The sequence below is a fragment of the Equus asinus genome, chromosome 6 (genome assembly GCF_041296235.1).
Source record: "Equus asinus isolate D_3611 breed Donkey chromosome 6, EquAss-T2T_v2, whole genome shotgun sequence".
Lineage (NCBI taxonomy): Eukaryota > Metazoa > Chordata > Mammalia > Perissodactyla > Equidae > Equus > Equus asinus.
In genome coordinates this window covers 95,700,793-95,721,695 of record NC_091795.1, presented here as the reverse complement: position 1 = coordinate 95,721,695, position 20,903 = coordinate 95,700,793, and the positions used below count along the sequence as shown (strand labels likewise).

General features: G+C 37.6%; 1 protein-coding gene across 25 annotated transcripts in view; it reads right to left on the bottom strand.

The window, feature by feature from the left end:
* KIDINS220 (kinase D interacting substrate 220) overlaps positions 1-20,903 on the bottom strand; it is a 114,055-nt gene that overhangs the window by 68,143 nt on the left and 25,009 nt on the right. For all 25 annotated transcript variants that reach the window (XM_044771905.2, XM_070512645.1, XM_044771907.2 and 22 more), the window contains exons 7-14: positions 15,973-16,071; positions 14,059-14,256; positions 11,698-11,796; positions 10,031-10,129; positions 8,631-8,729; positions 5,622-5,799; positions 1,661-1,825; positions 463-642 (exon numbers count right to left, since the gene is read on the bottom strand). In XM_044771905.2, coding sequence (XP_044627840.2) covers positions 463-642; positions 1,661-1,825; positions 5,622-5,799; positions 8,631-8,729; positions 10,031-10,129; positions 11,698-11,796; positions 14,059-14,256; positions 15,973-16,071 — 1,117 coding nt within the window. The remainder of the gene's footprint in view (positions 1-462; positions 643-1,660; positions 1,826-5,621; positions 5,800-8,630; positions 8,730-10,030; positions 10,130-11,697; positions 11,797-14,058; positions 14,257-15,972; positions 16,072-20,903) is intronic.

The following is a 20,903-nucleotide window of genomic DNA, read 5'->3' as shown; positions in this document are numbered from 1 at the left end:
CTGTGATGCTGAAATCTATGCCACCAGGATTTCAAATACCTGTAGGGTCACCCATGGTGGACACTTTTTAGCAGAGCTTCCAGACTAAGACAGACTAGGGAGAAGGACCTGGACACCCACTTCCAAAAGATTGGCCATGAAAACTCTGCAAATAGCTGTAGAGCATTGTCTGATATAGCATCAGAAGGTGAGAGGATGGATGGTGCAAAAAGACTGAGCAGGCTTCCACTCTGCTGTCCACAAGGTCGTTAGGAGTCAGAATTGACTGGATGGCACTAACAACAATGACAAAGTTTTAGAGCTACTCCACAATATTCCTCTAGGCCAACTAATATTATAGCAAAAAGATCAATTTTTCTCACCTAATTATGAAAATCACAGATTTTAAGAGATATATATTTTTTAAGTAAAACAATGAGACATTTTCTCTACTTTTGAAAAAGATAAAATTCAAAGACTTACTAAAAAATATATATAGGAGAGCCAAGAAGCTCAGTGACACGGCTATTCCAAGAGTTAGGTCGACTGTAAAAGCAAACAACAGACCAAGCCCTCCACAAAGCAGCAGGGTCAGAAACACTATAAGCCAGGAAAACTGAAAAAGAGGTTCAATCTGCTGTCCTGCAAAAGTCTTCATTTCATCTGAAAGAGAAATTAACAGGAAAATCTTATCCTGTTTTGTTCAGAAATACAACTTCTAGCTCAATTTGAAATTTTCCCATTTTCAACATAAATACTTATTTTATTGGGCACTTACCAAATCCCTAGGTAAAATGTTGCTACTTAACCACTTGAACCAATGTTCTTTTCTGATAAACATAAAAACATCATTCCCTAGTGGCACACCTACCCTTGTCTCACCCACTCTCCTGCTTCATATTGAGGATGCACAAAATTCTTTTCCACATATGCCTATCCGTCATGATTTTGTTGATATTTCCCTTTTGTGGTATTACACAAGCAACAAGCTATTGTTTCCATATATAAAACTGAAAATCATTACTTTGCTACGTGTCTTCAAACTACGTATCCCCACCGTTCCTGATACCCCTCCTCATCTCTTCTCCCTCCAAGCACATTTGAGAATCACTGCTCTGAAAGGTATGCGCTGAGCCTAAATAAGCCGTAAACAAGTCATTCTTTCTACAAAACTTAGTAAAAATTTTACAGGCACTACTGAAACCTGTCCTTGAAGAATGAGTAAGATTTTGCCAAGCAAAAGGTGGGGGAGAAGCTGTCTAGAAAGCTCCTAATAGAGGGAGCAACTCAGGAAAAGTGTCTGGTCTGTTCTTGCAAGAGCAACAGCCTTCTGTGACTGCAGCACGGAGCATATACAAGAGGTAGTTGTGGCAGGTGTGGCCATGCACACTGACAAGTTTGAGAAGGGCCCTGGATACAAGGATTATAAATAGCATATGCAGAAAATCTGCTACCAAGGAGTTTTAAGTGTTATAACACAACTGGATCTTTGTTTTAGAAAGAAAACTCAAATGGCCAAGTAGAGGATCAACTAGGGGAGAGTAAAACCCTAATACATTCCATTTAGTAAACTGTGTAACACACATCACCATACACAAAACTCTGTTTTTCTTTACTTCATAAGAAAACACCAGAGAAAACCTTGTTACGCACATAGACTTTACACAAACATGCCCTTTACCTTCTAGTTTCTTTAGTAAGAAGGATTTCCCACTTCCCCACTGTGCATATAGCCCCACACAAATGGGTGGCTGCATGGTGGGTTCACTGAGAATATCTGCCAGGGCACTGCTATATAAATCATAACCGAGCATGTCACCGTCTGTTTCAGTAGGAGACAAGTGTCCTGTAATTATAAACACACCGTATCCTTACATTAAAAAGATATATTACTATTAGAAAAGAACACCAATTCTCATTTATCAATTGTTTATTTAATAAGAGAAAAAAAACATTTTAAATGGCTAGAGCTGTGTAAAATAGATTCAGAGATTCTTAAATTAATACCATATTTCATAGAACTTAAGATATCCACTGATTGTAAGATGCATCATTACGTACAATTAAGAAAGAAAAAACGCTGGCAAATTGTAACATAGTGCTTTCTTAACCACGAATTACAAACCATATTTCAATTTCAGAGATGTTAATTTGTGGAACAATGTATATTTTGCAATCAAGCAAATATGATTAAAACAGAAACTAGAACATAAGAATAAATATGTGTAATACTTATATAAAGAAAGCTGTAAAATGTTTAAAATGCTACTGAAGAACATAATGGATAACTGGAGAAAAAGAGACACTTGATTCCAGGCAGAAAGGTTCAATGACTCAAAGACAGCAATTCTCCTCAAGTTACTCTATCACTTTAAGTACATTCTAATCAGGGGCCAGCCCGGTGGCACAGCAGTTATGTTCGCACGTTCCGCTTCAGCGGCCCAGGGTTCACTGGGTCGGATCCCGGGTGCAGACATGGCTCCTCAGCAAAAAGAGGAGGATTGGCGGCAGATGTTAGCTCAGGGCTAACCTTCCTCAAAAAAAAACAAGAAAAACAATAACAAAAAAAACAAAAAACAAATGAACAAAAACTTCTAATCAAAATCTATGAGAATTTTTTGAAAAACTGAAAAGCAAGAAGAATATGTAAGCATAGCTAAGAAAAAGCTTTAAAGACTACCAAAGAACAGTTATCTATGGAGAGGAATCAAAATATACCATAAAGCTACAATAATCAGAACATCATAGGACTAGCACAGGATATTAGCATATGTGGCATTTCAAATCAGTGGGGAAAAGACGCATTAGTAAGTGGTGTTGGGAGAGGTTAGCCATCTTTTTTTTTTGCTGAGGAAGATTTGCCCTGAAGTAACATTTGTTGCCAATCTTCCTGTTGTTGTACGTGAGCCACAGCCACAGATGGCCATGTAGGTTGGTGCCCAGGAACTGAACCCAGGCTGCTGAAGCTGAGCACACCAAACTTAACCACTAGGCAACTGGGGCTGGCCCAAGCCATCCATTTGTTGAAAGATAAAATTAAAACTCTATATATCTCACACTTTAACAAAAATAAGTTTCTGAAATATTAAAAAATTAAATGTAAAAACTAAAACCATAAAAATACTAGAAGAAAACATAAGAGAAAAAACTTTTAAAATCTTTGCATGGAGGGGCTGGCCCCGTGGCAGAGTGGTTAAGTTTGCACGCTCCGCTGCAGGCAGCCCAGTGTTTCGTTGGTTCAGATCCTGGGTGCGGACATGGCACTGCTCATCGAACCATGCTAAGGCGGAGTCCCACATGCCACAACTAGAAGGACCCACAATGAAGAATATACAACTATGTACTGGGGGGCTTTGGGGAGAAAAAGGAAAAAAATAAAATCTTAAAAAAAAAAAATGTTCACATGGAAAAAGTCTCTCTTTCTCAATATAATACTAAGGGCAGAACTGCAGGATAAGATTGACAAATAAACTATAAAAATGTAGGGGCCGGCCCCGTGGCCGAATGGTTAAGTTCTCGCACTCTGCTTCGGCGGCCCAGGGTTTCACTGGTTTGGATCCCAGGCGTGGACATGGCACTGCTCATCAGGCTAGGATGAGGCAGTGTCCCACATAGCACAACCAGAGGCACCCACAACAAGAATATACAACTATGAACTGGGGTGCTTTGGGGAGAAGAAGAAAAAAAAACGAAAAAAAGAAGATTGGCAACAGACGTTAGCTCAGGTGCCAATTTTTAAAAAAAATAAAAATAAAAACGTATAACTTTTGGATGGGGAATATAAAAACTCATCACCATAAACAAAGAATAAGCTGGGGAGAGGGATGCAACATATAGGATGCATCCAGGATCAATATCCATAACATATAAAGATACTTAAAATCAATTTTTTTTAAATATTAAAAACTCAAGAAAAAAGTGGGCAAAGGATACAAAGAGGAAAATGGCAAAAATACAAATAGCCTATGAACATATTAAAAGATCTCAATCTCACTAATAATTTTACAGCACACATTAAAATGAGAGGTTTTTTTCCTTACTGATCTGATTAGCAAAGGTTAAAGAAGCCGGAAATATTGGTGTTAGCAAGGTTGTGGGGAACTGCACTATTGTATCCAGTCTGAGGGAGAAAAAGTCGTTACAACTGTTATGGAAAGTCTATCAAAACTGTGAGCACCCACTGACTTGCCAGTCCTACTTCTGGGAATTTATTCCAAAGAAATAATCTTAAAAATAAGGGTTAATGGGTATAGAGTCATGCATTGCCTAGTGATGGGGCTATGTTCTGAGAAATTCCTCAGGTGACTTCATTGTTGTGCAAACATCATAAAATGTGCTCACGCAAACCTAGATCACATAGCCTGCTCCACACGCCTAGTGTACGTTACGACCTCCATCATTGACTGAAACATCGCTAAGGGGCACATGACTATATGTACAAAGATCTTCACTGCAGCACTGGCTTTTAACAAAACACACCAAATATTCATCAATAGAGAACCGAATGTACTATTAGAACCTTCAATAAAAGATTATATAACAAAATATGATACAGTTCATTATTAAAAACTTTTATAATATAGTATGATCCAATTTTTATTTTTTTAAAGCTATATACGTAGTACAAAATATTTTTAGAAATGTAAAGAAAATCCAGGAGCGTCATTCAAACAATCAAGAATCAGGAGACATGGGACAATGGGAAATTTGCACTTTCTGCAATATTTGTATCTTCATTCTTGAAATTTAATGTGTCCATTATTATTATAATTAGAAAAAATATTTAAAATACAAGAATTCATAATACAATAGAATCATACTTAAAAACAAGGCGTAAAGAAACAGCTAAACTCCTGTTGGTTTCTGGGACCAACATATCTCCTTTTTAATTCTAGTAGAAAACTGCCCCATATTTCAAAACACTACATACGCATGATTACATTCTCACGTGCATTCTGTTCAATCAAAAATTATTTTAGGACAATATTCAATGCATTATGCTAGATGTTACAGAAGACACAAAGATAAGAAGAAATAGTTCCAGCCCTGAAGAACCCGGAATCTGAAAGAAAGAAAATCCTAAAAGAAACAGAATAAAAGGCCATATACAATAAGTATTTAGAAAAAGAAACATAAACACAAGAGTTTAAGTATTCAAATGAGGCAAAAAATTTATCTGGTAAGGCAGATCCGTGAGAACACCACCAAGAAGGGCACAACTGACAGGAGTCTTGGAGAGGGACTAACAAATTCAACAACATTACTGGGGATGGAAGCGCACAACACAAGCAAAGGCGGGGAACTCTAAGTGCTTGAGCCACAGAGAAAACAGAGCATGTTTTGATAAAAAGCACAAAGTACACCTGGGAGAACAATGGGGGAAAAGATTTTTAGAAAAGTAGGCTAGATTTTTAGAGTTCTTAAAAGCTGACTGATGACTCAATGTACTTAATTTAGAATGCTATAATACAAGGCAAAAGAACTTTAGATAGGAAGGAGTATTTTCCCACTGTAAATTAATAAGTTTCTCAAATTTTACAATTTCCAGTTAAGTAACAAATGCAAAATTGTTGTTGGCCTCAATTTTTTCATAGAATGTTCATTTTTTAAAAGCTCAGTCAGGAAGAAAACCCAATACTTACTGGCTCCAAAGATCTGAGTTAAAATACTCTTCTGATGGCTGCAGTCAATGTTGTACGGAGTCTCGCCTGCTTTGTTAGGCCTGTAGAGTAATCGACCATCCTTGGGATTTCTTAAAAGCAGTTCTGCCAGTCTCCGACTCCTCCCACGAATAGCAATATGCAAAGGAGTGTCTCCTTTCTGGAAAACAGTGGCGGGGAACTTGAACTTTCATATTTTTTACATATAGTATATACAGAGTAACAATTATCATGTTCCTGTAAAATAACAGAAACTCTCAACTTTTCATATTTTTCATATAAAGTACATAAATAACATGAATTTTTATCTTTATCTTCCCTGCAATTTCTTTCTCCAGTTCCTTACCTACCTTTTCTCAGGTATTATTTCTGCCACAGCCCTCCAGAATGAAGGTCATTCTTCTCCCTCCCCTCAACTCACTGAAAGAGGAGAAGCAACAAGCTTTTTCCCTGTGCCTCCCCCCAGGCCACGGATCCACTCCCATCATGGTGGATAATAATAACCACCCACCATCCAAATGTTTGCTGTCCACGGATGTCAACCACCTTCCGCAACTAATTTATATTTCATTTCACAACTTTCTTCTCCATTTGTCTGGTAAGCTTCACAATCCATGCTGATATCCCATCTAACACGAGTGATCCTGTCTGCTCCAAAGCCCTCTGTTTACCAGCCACCCTCATGCTGAGCCCTTAAACTTTGTTCTATCTTCATTCTTTCCCTCGGAGGCCTTTATATTGTATCTATCCTTCTCTGGCTACTACAACCTCTTCTGCTCTCCTCACCATTGACTTCTCCCTAATATCAACCTACCTTCTTCCCTTATTAGAATCTCTAATCATATTAATATTCACAAGCCACTCTAACGAAAACTAGCATGTTAAAAAAAAAAAAAGAGACTTCTTCAGTCTGCAAAGAATTCTCACTTGTTCTTCACAAAGACCTCTCTTGAAGAAAATGACCTAAAAGTTAAATTAAATTCTCAGTTCTCATCCATCCTGATCTTTCTAGAACACTAAATGAAAATGACCTGCAATGTTTCTCCTATGGCTTCTATGGCACAACCTTATCTTGACTTTGACTTCCCTCTTCTGCCTCAGCTCTACTCCCATTTCTAGATTCTCTTCCTACTTCCTAAATATGGCACAATAACTATGTATTGAGCTCACCATATGTAAGGCACTGTGCTGAAGACTTTGATGACATCAAGGTGGAAGACAAAACAGTCACTAACCTTAAATAGCTTACTATGTAAAAGGAAGAGACTGGATAAATATGCACAATTACAACACAAACTAGAAAGTGACACATGCCATAAGAGAAGTAAAGTATGGACCTTAGCTCTCATCTTTCTTCCCATTGATGATCTCAGTCACTCTCATGCAACTCGCATGCCTCGGTAACTAACTGGCATATTCCCATCACCAGCCTTGATTTCTTACCCAAATTCTAGTCCCACATTTCCCAATGCCTATTGGTCACAACCTCCCAAATGTCTTATCAGACCTCAAACTAAACACATCTAAATCAGATTTCATCATCGTATTTCCCCACCTGAACCCCATTTCTTAACCCTAAGCCTGTGAAGGCAGAAATATATCAGTGGCATTTCTGCCAAATACAAAATTCCTGAAAATGCAGGGAAGACATTAACACATCCTGCCAATATGCTGAAGATAAACAGAGATCAGTGATGGGCTAGGTAAAAATACCATTAATCTTTATTCTTAAATGTACTTTTATGAAATCATCTATGAAGAACCAGGTTCAAGACTTTCACAAGTTTGTATTCAAATTCTAGCAGGACAGCACTTTATCTGTCCTCAGTAAGTATGTGTTAAATGAACGAACAACTATTCCAACTATCTTGTATGCTTGTCGGCAAGTATGTGCTGACTCAGGGCACAGCAACACACAAAAGGGTACTGAGACAGAGTCCTTCAGGAAATGTATTAATAAGTATGAAACAATTATTTCTAAAGGGCATGTTACAGAATTAATGAGGCCATATGGCACCTTCCAGAGCATGTAGTCCAGTGGTTGCTTACTGCAAATTAGAGGATCAGGGCCACAAACGAGTCAATGGTAGAATGAGAAAAACAGGCAACACAGGAAGTTTTCTATAAAGCTAAATATAATCAACTTCAAAATCTCTCCTTTGTCTTTATGTCCTTCCTAATTTTTAATGTTAAAGTTTCCTTTATTTTATATGAAACTATATTAACGTGGTAATAATAGGTGGGATTTTCCTGTTGTTGTTTTTTAAATGACGTTTCTTGATAAAATAAAGGCAAATACATATTGATTCTGCGTTTTTTGTTTAATTGCCTCATAAATAACAGAAAGATAAACTTCAATCTATTATAAATTAGGAAAGCCCAAATCATGGCATACATTTAGAGGGAAAAATCTATATTTCTTACTTCATACATAAATCAACTGACTTCTCTTCTGGGAAGAACTCAACTACAGTAGACAAAGGACTCTGTTTAAAATTAAAACAAATTAAAACCAGGAATCAATTCTATATGAAGTATTAAGCAATTTATAGTTAAATTTATTATGTAAAACATGAAAATTTCTCTAAAAGGATTATGGAGAGGGCATATGGCAGGACATTTTCCCTCCTATTAGTGAACACTAATGCCAGTCTGCTTTAAGAGTCTATCTTCCCCAACCCTTTTGGATTCTTTCTTTCTGTTTATCTGCAACCTGATGACATCCTCCTTGTACGGTGGTCAACAGCAGCTCCCCATAACTGGTATGAGCAATAGAAGGAAAATCTGAACCAGCTTCTCTAATAGCACACTTCTCAGCATGCCATCGGGACAGCCAACAAGACATCACAGCATCAAAATCCCACACAGATATCCCCACAAGTAATCTCTCCTTCCACAAAATAAAATCAGAGCCCCTTCAGTCCACCAGATAGAGAGGTCAGTCTACCCAACTGCCTTCCAGAAAGTGCTCTCGTGGCGCAGCAGCTGTACCTTGTCCACAGCAGACACTTTAGCCCCTTTATCCAGCAGCAGCTCTACCACTTCAATGTTTCTCATCTTGGTAGCCTTTATCAGTGGAGTTTCACCATCCTGTGGGCACAGAGAAGAAGGTTTGCCAGAGTAACAGCTTTACTCCTAAATGTTTAAAGTTACATAAATGCACATGTAAGAATTCAAACATCTGGCTCTGGTACCAGTCTATACTGAAAATGTTCTCAAGAAAACATAGTTGTAAAAACTAACAAAAGTGCTTCCTTTCACAACCAATCATCTGTATGAAAACAATGTTATATCACTCAGCTGAGTATGGGATGTACCCAGCTGCTCATCAGCCATTTATAGTAACAGTTCCCTGCCTCTCACTGCTGCTGCCATTCCCCAGGTTCCACCCTTACACCTGGGGCAGCACATTCAAAGACTACTTCCCATTCTCACCCTCTCCCCAGCAACTAACCCACAGCCCAGCCAGTCAATGCCCAGGCAAGCCAGTGTCTAGATTTTTCAGAAGTCTATACCAGCATCACTTCAGTTCTATGCATACCGAAGGACCTGGGTATAACAGAGAAAACAATCTGATACAAGCAGTATGCCTTTGGAGAATCTCAAAAGGGTTCATAATTGTTTTCAAAATCAAACTAAGGAAAATAAGAAGAGACCATAGTTCGGCACTGAATTAGAAAAGACCAAAACCTGGTGAGAAGCCACCACTGGTCAAAGTGGCTGATACAGGTCCAAAAGATTATCAAGGAGCCACCTGCAAACCAGGAGGGATCCCAGGAAACTTTCTGCCCTGGGGCACTGAAGTTACCATCATCAGTTTAGAAAGATGCTGGTCCCGATCTCTAGCAGATGAAATAGGATTGTCTTATGGGTGATTCCATAAGTTTCCTTTATTCATTAGGAATTCCTGCCACTTCAATCCAGAATTCCAAAATATTTTCCCCATGGAACTATTACACATAAGGCCAAATACAATCACCTAAAGTCTTATACAGTTTTATATCTTTCACATGATGTGAGTAAAAACAGACTAAAGTGGCTGCTTTGGGGAACCAATAACCACTCACAAAGGTCTTTTAAAAGGAAATGTGTCCTACATTCCAAACAACAGGAGCATGAAAGAATTCTGGGGAAACGATCTTTCCACAGTTTATGAATAGTTGATACTGTATTTTCTGAAAGTGTTTAATTAAAGTAACAAGTTACACACTGTATTTTGCTGTGAATACATAACTCCTGAAAGGACACAGAGTTGCTCATCAATTTAATGCAGCATATTACCAGTAAAATCAGTATAATTCTAATATCAAACAAAGATGATTGAAAAAAAACAAGCAGTACTAATTATTCAGCACTGGGTATGGCTAAGAGAATAGAAATGTCATTTATACCTTTGTGCATATTTCAGTGTCAGGGTTGCACTGCAAGATATCTCTCACCATTGTTGCATTTCCTTTCTCAACAGCCCAATACAAAGCAGTTTTATTGTCCTATATAATAAAAAAAATCAACCATCACTTCATAAGAGATATAATATTAAAAACTATTTGTAAATATAAAACACCCTTATTCACATTTCTGCCAGAGAGCATTAATAGATCTTACCAACAAGCAGCATGGTGGGAAATAATATTAATCCTTATTCTATCTTGGACTTACTTTTGAGAAATTCTTTATGAAAGAAGCCTAGGAAAATTTACTATGACTTGACTTAGAAAGCAGCAACCTCACGTAGTTGATAAAGAGCACTTTGTAACGCCAGCGGATTTCAGGACCGTGCCCTGGACTGGAATTCATCAATACCTGAGCTCTGTATCCTTGGAGAAGTCACATAAACAATCTGACTTTCTTAATCTCCACTAACCCGTGCTCATGTACCAGTCTTGATCAGAACCTATAAAATCCTATCTAGTTCAAAAATCAAAAATAGATACACATATATCTTGAAAGTAGAGCTGGAGAACAAATAAAATGACTAAAACCTAGGAAAATAGGATTGACAGACACAAAAGAGTTAGGTAAAAGTCTAAACAGGTGATCCAGTAACCACCTTCCAGTGAAAAAAAGATTTTAACCCAAAATATAGTGAATGACTTTCTACTGCTGCTACATTAAGCTTCCTATGCCAGAGTTTCCCCAATGGAGTTCCCCTTCTCAAAAATGTACACTAACTTCCCAATTTTCTTAGCTTGGTGCTCAAACCTCCCTTTCTATTTCCGTCACCATCTCCCATCCCACACTCTCCACGACCCCACTGCCAGCCTAATTTATTCACCAGCTAAGGAATATAGTCTTTCATGTTTCCATTTCCTTTTCGGTTTTTCTTGTTTTTTTAAATCTTGGTGAGGAAGATTGGCTCTGAGCTAACATCTGTTGCCAGTCTTCCTCTTTTTGCCTGAGGAAGACTGTCCCTGAACTAACATCTGTGCCAATCTTCCTCTATTTTGTATGTGGGATACCGCCAGACAGGATGGCTTGATGAGAAGTGTGTAGGTCCACCCCTGGGACCCGAACCCATGAACCCCAGGCTGCTGAAGCAGAGCACGCAAACTTAACCACTACGCCACCAGGCTGGCCCCTACTTTTCCATTTTCTTGAATTTTCTCATCCTATTATTCCACTATCCTTGCTGGAAATACCCAGCCTTCTTTTTCTCTACCTTTCTAAATCCAACTCATCTTTCATGCTTCACTCAAATTTTATTTTCCCTCAAAAGCCTTCCTTCACACCCTCTTTCCCCACCACTTGAAGCTTTCACTTAGGCAATCACTAACAGGCCATCTTACAACCAAAGTGGCACCACTTTTTATGTTTATGTAAAAACATAAAAATAAACATAAACAGAACTTACAAACTAAAACCTTCCTAACTAAAATGAATGCTTCTTACAGGCAAGGGTCCCATGTTAAGCCCCCTCATAGCATTTGGCATAGTATTTATTAGTTTGATTCAAAGACGGATTTGGATCCATAGGAAACTGGAAGAATGACATTATGATCAGTCAATACATACAATCAATTATACTCAGAGATAACAGCAGTGCTGTCATCACACATACCTGTCCTCTAATGTCTATATCAGCATATTTTTGAAGAAGTGCCCGAACAATTTCCACATGACCACCTCTGACAGCACCAATCAACACCGTATCCCCACTCTAAAAAGAAAAAAAAAGAGTGAATTGATGATAACAACAAATAAACAGTTTTGAAGTTAAGGTTAATCATGTATTAAGATAATAGATTTTTTCTGAAAATTTCTTGAAAAAAGAGTATCTCTAAATAAGAGAAAAATTTTAGTTAACTAATAGTAATAAGGTCTTAAAGTAAGGGACAGAAGACTTTACACCTCATGAGGACTCTGAAATTCCATGACAAAAGTTCAGAAACAAGTCACCTAGAACAATAAGCCATTCTCTTTGAAGGTAACTTGCCATTAAAAATGTAAATTAAATAAAATGACACCATGGCTGTCAACGAACATGGACATTTGGAAATTATGTAATACAAATCCCTTGGACTAATGCTATCCGATGAAAGTCATGGATTCTAAAAAAGGGAGTTGTAAAACTAGAGTCATCAGTGGGTTTCTAACCACCTTTAATTAAGGGAGAAGGATAATTCCCAGATCAGCATCCACATTCTCGTCAATTTGGCATTACAGGCCCACAGTGCATAAGACTGACTCATTCTCCAGTACAGGGCTTAGATGAAGTTCATTACCTCATAAGGACATCTCTTTGCCCTGAAATTATATTCACCAGACAATAATCATTATTAATTATATCTTTCCATTACTTCGAATACGGGAAATGGCTATTTTGGCTATGGGCAAATTTTTTTTTTTTTTTTTTACTGCTAAATTACGAATCAGTTGTAGGAATTTGGGTTGGTAAGTCCATAAGGTGTGGCTCCTCTCAGTCCTGAGTGGGCCCCAATGGGCTATAAACCAAGATGCTGGTCCTTGAGGATTATTAAGTTTAGCACCATGGCATAGTATCTTTACTACTACATTAAAAGCAGAAATAAACTCAAGGCAGATAAATTTTAGTTGAGAATGTTAGCATTAATATGGTTCCAGACTAGTAAATTAATAAAAGGCTATAAATATTTCATTGCTTATTATGTGCCATGCACTGTTCTAGACACTGGGAAACAACATAGACAAGGTCCAAGGTCTGGGAGAATTTAGTCTGGAGGAGACAAACAGACAACATACAATAAACACAAACGAAAAATCAGACAAATGCTATGCAAACAAACTAAAATATAGTGCTGTGATAGAGTGACTGGGTAGCTACTTTGGATTGGGCAAATTGAAGAAGACTTTTCTGAGGAGGTAATATTTAAGCTGAGATTGGAATGACAGAGGAGCCAGCCACACGAAGATCATGAAGATCAGCATTCCAGACAGAGCATTGCTGGTACAAAGGCCCAAAGACAGCAATAATATCAGTGTGTTGAAGAAAAGGAAAGAAAATTAATATGGCTGCAACCTATTGAAACAAGAGTAAGAGTAGTACAAAATGAGAACAAAGAGTTAGGCAAGGACAATATCATTGGTATTTCCAAACTAAAGAAGTTTACCATTCATCCTCTGTATAAGAGGAAACTTAGATGACTTTAAAGAAAGGCGTACACATGAGAGCTATTGCTTTAAAGGTCACTCTGAGAACAGAGTGGAGAACAAATCAAAGCTAATAAGAGAACTCAGTTGATATGCTAATGCTATAAGAATGGGAGATATTGGCTTGGAGAAGGGAGGTGGTAATGGAAATGAAAGGAAGTGGACAGATAAAGAATATATTTTGGAGGTACAGTCAAGGAATCTGCTGAAGAACTGGATGTGGTAAGTGAGGAAGAGAAATCAAGGCTAAAGCATAGGATTTGGGGTCTTAACAACAGGGTGGACGGTTGTGCCATGTACTGAGATGGAGAAGACTGAGGGAAAAGCAGGTTTGGGATGAAACAAACAAGACATCTGGTTTACCGTAAATTTAAGGAGCCCATGAGACATTCAAGTGTATAGAGTTCAAAGAGAGTTGGATATACAAGTGTAGAGTCCTGAGAAGAGATTAGAGCAAGAGATATAATTTTGAAAATTGTAAGTGTAAGGGTGGTACCTAAAGCCTTGGGACAATGAATAACACTAGCCATGAACAACACCTACAGTGACAAACATCAAGGACAGTTACAGACTAATAGTACATGTGACATTCTCAATAACAATATTATTTGACAAAAATTAAAAAGAACACCCTTCACAAAGATTGAATAGTTTTTTAACTTATTAGTTCTAAAGGTAGAAATAAAACATCTTAAAACAAATATATGTCATTCATGAAGAACCTTGAAAGGTGGTGAGAAGTTAAGGTAATCTTCCATCAATGTCACCTCTAGAAAACAAACAGGTAACCTACCCTATCAGGTATGTTCACATATGTTCCAGCATCAAGTAGATCCTGTACAATCTCTGTATGTCCCTCCTTCGATGCAATCATCAAAGCTGTATTTCCATCCTTATCTGTTAAATTTACATTTGGATTCCTCTTCAAAATTTCTTTTACTGACTGTGTGTAGCCTCCTTTTACTGCCACAATAAGTGCAGTCATTGAATTCTAAAAAACAAAAACAAGCCCAGGAAATTAGTACATTCTAGAAAACACATGACTTACGCCATAATCATAAAACTGATGTTTTCAAAAGGTGGCCTATTATTAACAGTTATTTCTGATAATAAAATGCCAATATAAATCATCAGACACATACCAGGAGGTATATTTTCCATTTTTGAAGAGAAACATTAATTCTCTTGAGTCAACAGGACTCATGATATTCAATTCTTTAAATAATAATTTGAAATTGGACTCATTTATAATGAACAAACTCTCACACTAATGTAATGAAGTACAAAATAGTTGACAGGATGATTCAAAATTAAACATAGTCTAAATTAAATAATCCAAAGTAAGGTCAATCAGACTTCAAACAAAGAATTGTTTACAATAAAATCTATAGGAAAAACTGAAGGAAAACAGTGAAATAATATAGGATATTTCATTAAAAGTAGAATATATTCTTGTCTTTCACAGTTATGTAGAATCCACATTTTTAAAAACTGTCTTATTTTTAGTGGTTCTTTTAAAAACTGCATATCTAATTTATAATAATAAATCACCTAATAGAAGAATCTGACAAAAGAAGTATTAAAATCGCTCCTTAAGATTTTGATCTATTTTGAGATGTCATATGATTTCCTCATAGAAATATGTTGGTTATTAGACCAGTTTCCAAAACAAAGCCCTAATTCTCTCACATATTAAAATAACATAGCCTTTTCAAATTCTTTAGCAGTCAATAATCATAAAAGCAAGCAACTCATCCACTTGATAAACTGTCCAGAAAAGAAGCAAAGGTATGAAAAAGTGAAAGACAGGACTTCCACGGCTGTCTAAGAGTCATGCTCTGGATCCACACAGCACTAAAATATTGTATACTCCTGGAAGATTAGCAATTAATAGCTTCTGCCAATATGGAAAACAGGAGAAACTGGTTGATATTAACGTGAGTAAGTCAAGGATGATTTAGAGTTCACTTTTGTTACATTGCAGCCAGAGATTTAGTAGTCTCTCTTCTCAGATTTCTTTATGATCCATCTCACATAATACTTAATTATGTAAATAGCAGTATGTATTAATTGTTTCTTGTGCATAAATGCCATTTCCTTTAACCGTATTTTTATAAGCTCAAGGGAAAAGCAATTTGTTAGGTTTCTCCAGTATTTGGAGACACGTTTGGCACAGGGCTGGCTATATGGCAGGCGCTCAACAAGGAATTACTCTGTGCTAGTCAGTAGGATGTACTGAACCAATTTTTAAGCTTTCTAGGATTCGACCACTGATTTCTGATATTTTTTAATACATCTATTGGAGAAGGAAAATAAGTCGTTAAAAATAGCCAAAAAGCGACACTACTACTTTAAATTTTTAAAGAAAAGGTATTTTAACAGAGCATAACTCTTTTCCACAACAGTATTTTAAACTATTTGATTTGAAGAGTATTTCAATTTATTCTAAGATTACTGAAAGATATTCTTGATAGTTTTAGCCTCCCAAAATTTATGTGCATTAGCAACATATCTTAAAAGCATATATTTGTAGTATACAATATCTATAAGATAATACATTTCTCAGGATAATAGAAAACGCTTGTTTTTTCTAAGTATCATTTAAGAACTGTAGGGAAATTTTTCCAGGCATATACTTAAAGAAAATATTCTGTCTCTTTAAAAACATCTCTCTGTTACCAGGGATTAAAATAGATAAGCTACTTACAGCTCCTTCTTGATCAACATCAGCTCCCATGGCCAACAAATGTTTTACACATTCCAAATGACCCTTTCGTGCAGCCCAAACCAAAGGGGTGGTTCCATACTATTAAAACAAAAAATAAATTTAAAATTATTATCAAAGGTGTACAAAAGAAACTAGCTCTCAACACAAATTTTGATAAAAATCATACTTTGAAGTACTGCCTTCCTAGATTACCGTTTTCACTAATCATAAGTTTAATCCTAGATCAATCATATTCTCTCCATTTTATTTCTCCAAATAGATGATTAACCACCCTATAAGATGTCTTTTAACCCGGGCTGGCCCCGTGGCCAAGTGGTTAAGTTCACACACTCCACTTCGGCAGCCCAGGGTTTTGCCGGTTTGGATCCTGGCGCACACATAGCACCGCTCATCAAACAATGCTGAGGCAGCGTTCCACATAGCACACAGCCAGGGCCTACAACTAGAATATACAACTGTGTACTGGGGGGCTTTGGGGAGAAGAAGAAGAAGAAAAAAAAGAAGATTGGCAACAGATGTTAGCTCAGGTACCAATCTTTAAAAAATAAGAGTCTTTTGGGGCCGGCCCAGTGGTGCAGTAGTTAAGTTCACACGCTCTGCTGCTCAGCAGCCCGGGGTTCACTGGTTCAGATCCCAGGTGTAGACATGGCACCACTTGGCACACCATGCTGTGGTAGGCATCCCACAGATAAAGTAGAGGAAGACGGGCAGGATGTTAGCTCAGGGCTAGGCTTCCTCAGCAAAAAGAGGAGGACTGGCAGTAGTTAGCTCAGGGCTAATCTTCCTCAAAATACATAAATAAATAAATAAAATAAAAAATAAGTCTTTTGACCAACTTTAACTTTTATAATCAGTGACAATTCTTCTATCACAAAGTTGTATAGTCTCTAATTTTCAACAAGCTTTCATTGCTTCCCATATGTTGTGAAACACAATTTAAAGTCCAACAGTCTGACTATAGGTAAAAGCAGTAACAACCAAGTGCCAAACACAGTTCTAACTACTTTACATGGGTTAACTCAAGTGATCTTTACTAACAAGAATGAATAAATACAATTCACAATATCACATTTTTACTGCAAACAGTGCCCTGAGAAGTTAACTAGAGGCTCAAAGTCACAAAACTACTCAGAGGTGGAACAAGACCCAGGAACCCAAAAAGTCAGGTTTCAGCCTAAGCTGCTAACCACCACCCAAAATCAGCCTTCATACTTGACAAAATAAACTCCAGCCTAGAAACTAAACTCAAAAGCACCTTTTGCTGGAACATAATTCAAAAGGCATCAGAGAATATAAATCAAGCATAAAAGCAATGCTGTGTCTTTGGGGAGTCTGGCAATCAAGAGGCAAATGCACACCCAGAGTGACCTTTAACTACATGGGAGACTGCAGATTGAAATGAAATTTAATTAATGCCTGCTTTTGATAACAGCCCTGCCCAACAGAACTTTCTGTGTTGATGGAAATCCTCTATAATTCTGCATTGACCAATACAGTAGCCACTAGACACATACTGCTATGGAGCACTTGAAATGTGGCAAGTGTGACCAAGGAATTGAACCTTTAATTTTATTTAATTTTAACTGACTTAAGTCTAAATAAGCATATGTGCCTAGTGGCTACTGTACAAGACAGCATCACTCTGTAAATGAGGTCAAATGTCCCAGTGACCACACTGTTGAAAGTTGTAGCCCTGGGTGCTCTTCCTCAATGTATGGGACCTCATGACAGCCAGAATCCCAAGGCTGCCAATATAGCACACAGGAGCAGGAGCCTAAAAAAGAGGAGGGACACATAAGAGGAAGGCAGCTGTCAAGGTTACAGCCTCAAACATGAATTAGAGATGAATTAAGGCCAAGAGGAACTTCCCAATTTCACTCATGCATCTATATTCTTCTCCTAGAATTAAATTCTTTTCTAGCCTCTTCATTTATGGATAACATTTCCCTGGCTAAAATGCCTTCCCTGACTCTACAAATTGAAAATCAGACATCCTCAAAAATAATACACATTCATCACTCATAAAGCCTTCTTTAAATATAGTAATTATAATTGAGCACTCATCCTTGGAACACCTATTGTATTTCACTTTTACCCTTCTTATAGAACTGGACTGAACAAGATCATAGGCTATCAGTTCTGCTCTTCTCCTGCCCCATCACGTTAGCCAGCTACTCCTCACCCCACAGTCAGCGGACAATCTCACTTTCATCATTACAAAGAACTCTTGACATCCAGCAGGACCTCTTCTCTCTACTTCAAAACATCTCTGTAGTCAGCACTCAGAACCACCTCAATAAGTCTCTCTCTCCTCTTTTTCTCAAGTCCTGGTCTCTATCTCTAATAAATCTAATCCCTTTATGTGTACTCTTGATCCTATTTTCCTCTGTTTCATCTAGAACCATACTCAATAATCTCCTCCTATGTCATCAGGCTTTTCTTCTTTATTCCTTCTCCCTACAAACTGGTTCAGGCCTCTCCTATCCTAAAAAAAAAACTTTTCCAATAAGCTATCCTCCCAAGATACTCATCACTGCCTTTTCTTTTAAACTTTCAAAATAATTTATAATGGTTACTTCCAAACCCTTACCAAAACCCCCTCAAAAACTAGTTTCTGCTATAAACATTACAAAAAGCACAATCCCCAAGTCACCAATAGTTACCTAAACACTAGATCTGTAGATCTTTTTCTCAGTTCTTTCTTTTCTTCCTGAAAGCTCTGTAGTATTCTGAACTGTAGACTGTCCCTTCCACCTTGAACTTTCAATTCGTTAGTCATCTTTGCCATTTCACCAAATTCTGCTACCTACAGAACACTGCCAATAATCAGCTCTGTGTTCATCTCGTCTCATTACTACCGACCCCACTTATCAAATCCACTCTCATGCAACCTCAAGAATCATCTCTATGCAGACAACCCCTCAACACCTCCAGTCAAAACCTCTATGTCCACTACCTAGCAGGACACCTTTAACTCCCAGTGCTCCCATCATTTAAAAGTCAACACAACTAAAACTGACTTCATTCACTAAAACTTAGTTCCCGTAGAAACTTTCCTATTTCTGTCAGCAATAAAATGATTCTCTTTATCTTCAATCCATCCTACAATGCACTATTAAGTAATGATTTTTCTAAAACACCACTTTGTGTCAATCTACTACTCAAAACCCCCACAGATTTTCAGTGACAACAGGACAAATATCCAACCTCCATAGTCAGGTATTCAAGGCCTACTTCTAGGTGGCTCCATCTACAGCCAGGGCTTCCTTCCTCACGGCTCCTGTCCACACCACCTCAGCTCTCCTCACATGAGCCTACTCAGTGCTCTCTCAACGTGCCATGAGAATCACACTCTGAGGCCTCTGGCTCTCATGTCCCCCTGTGCCTTGTAGTCTCCTCTCCTACTCTCCATTAACTTAAGTTCTACTTCTTTAAGGTCTAGATTAAGTCTCAGTTCTATCAAATCTTTAACTGACTGCTTAGCTATCGGTGAATTCTCTTCTCTAAACTCCTAAGTCACTTGACTCCTAGCCTTTGCATTTTAAATGTCCCACTTATCTCCGTGCTTCTCTAAACAGAGATAATTTCTTCTCTGTTTTTACATCTTCTGTGTTTAGCGCAGCTATAGGGCATGGCAGACAAAAGGTACTAAACATTTTCTCAAAATGTTAGAGTGACAGACTAGGTAGCATAGTAACTGATTCCAGAGGGCCTTGAATGCCAGGTTATATATTTTTCAATAGGCCACTAGGAGAAATTAAGGGTTTCTCCATCAGATTAAAGTGTCAAATCAGAAACTTCAATAAATAGAACCACATCCACTTTAGACATACAATAAAACCTCACTAATCTGAATTAGAAGACAGTCAGTCTGAATTAGCAAACAGTCACCAAAACAATATTTTTAAATACGTTTTTTTTTTTTGAGGAAGATTAGCCCTGAGCCAACATCTGCTGCCAATCCTCCTCTTTTTGCTGAGGAAGACTGGCCCTGAGCTCACATCCGTGCCCATCTTCCTCTACTTTATATGTGGGATGCCTGCCACAGCATAGCTTGCCAAGTAGTGCCATGTCCGCATCCAAGATCCAAACTGGCAAACCCCGGGCAGCCGAAGCAGAATGTGCAAACTTAACCACTGCACCACCGGGCCAGCCCTTAAATACCATATTATAAGTGTTTGCAACAGTCTCCTTACAGTCCTCATTAAGCTATTATTTTATGTAAAATGAGGCATAACCTGCATAAAGGGCATAAAATACACAAAACTTAAGTGTACCACTTGATGATTTTTTGCATATGTATACACCTATATAACCATCATCCAGATCAAGACAAGAATGATTTCCAACCCTCCCATAAAGTTAAGCAACACTATTTTACTTAAATTTATGCTCAGAATATATTCCAATTATCAAAAAATGTCTAATAGTTATTTTCCTATATTTTGCTAAATTGTTATTAATTTGAAAAGAACATGCTTATGCACAATGTCTCAAGTTCTAAGACAGTTAACGGAAATAATGGAGGTACAAAAACGAAAAGAAAAAGGAGCATTCCTTACTTTCACGAAACTTACACTCTGGCGGTAAGAGAGAGAAGTAAAGCAATGGTTATAATTGGCTATGTGCACCACCGGAGGTATGCACAGAGAACACTGAGAGCACAGAGGAGGGGCGTCTAAGCTGACTAAGTAAGTTAAGGAGGCTTAACAAAGGAGGTAATATCTCAACTGAATCTTGACAAATTACACAGGAGTCCATCAGGCAGAGGAGAAAACCACATTCTTAGCAGAGGGAACAGAATAAACAAAAACATAAACTCCACAGAAATTTATAAAAGTTCATAGAATGTCAGACAATCTTTTGTATCCAAAGCATAGTGCATATGGAGAGGAATGGCAAGAAGTGAG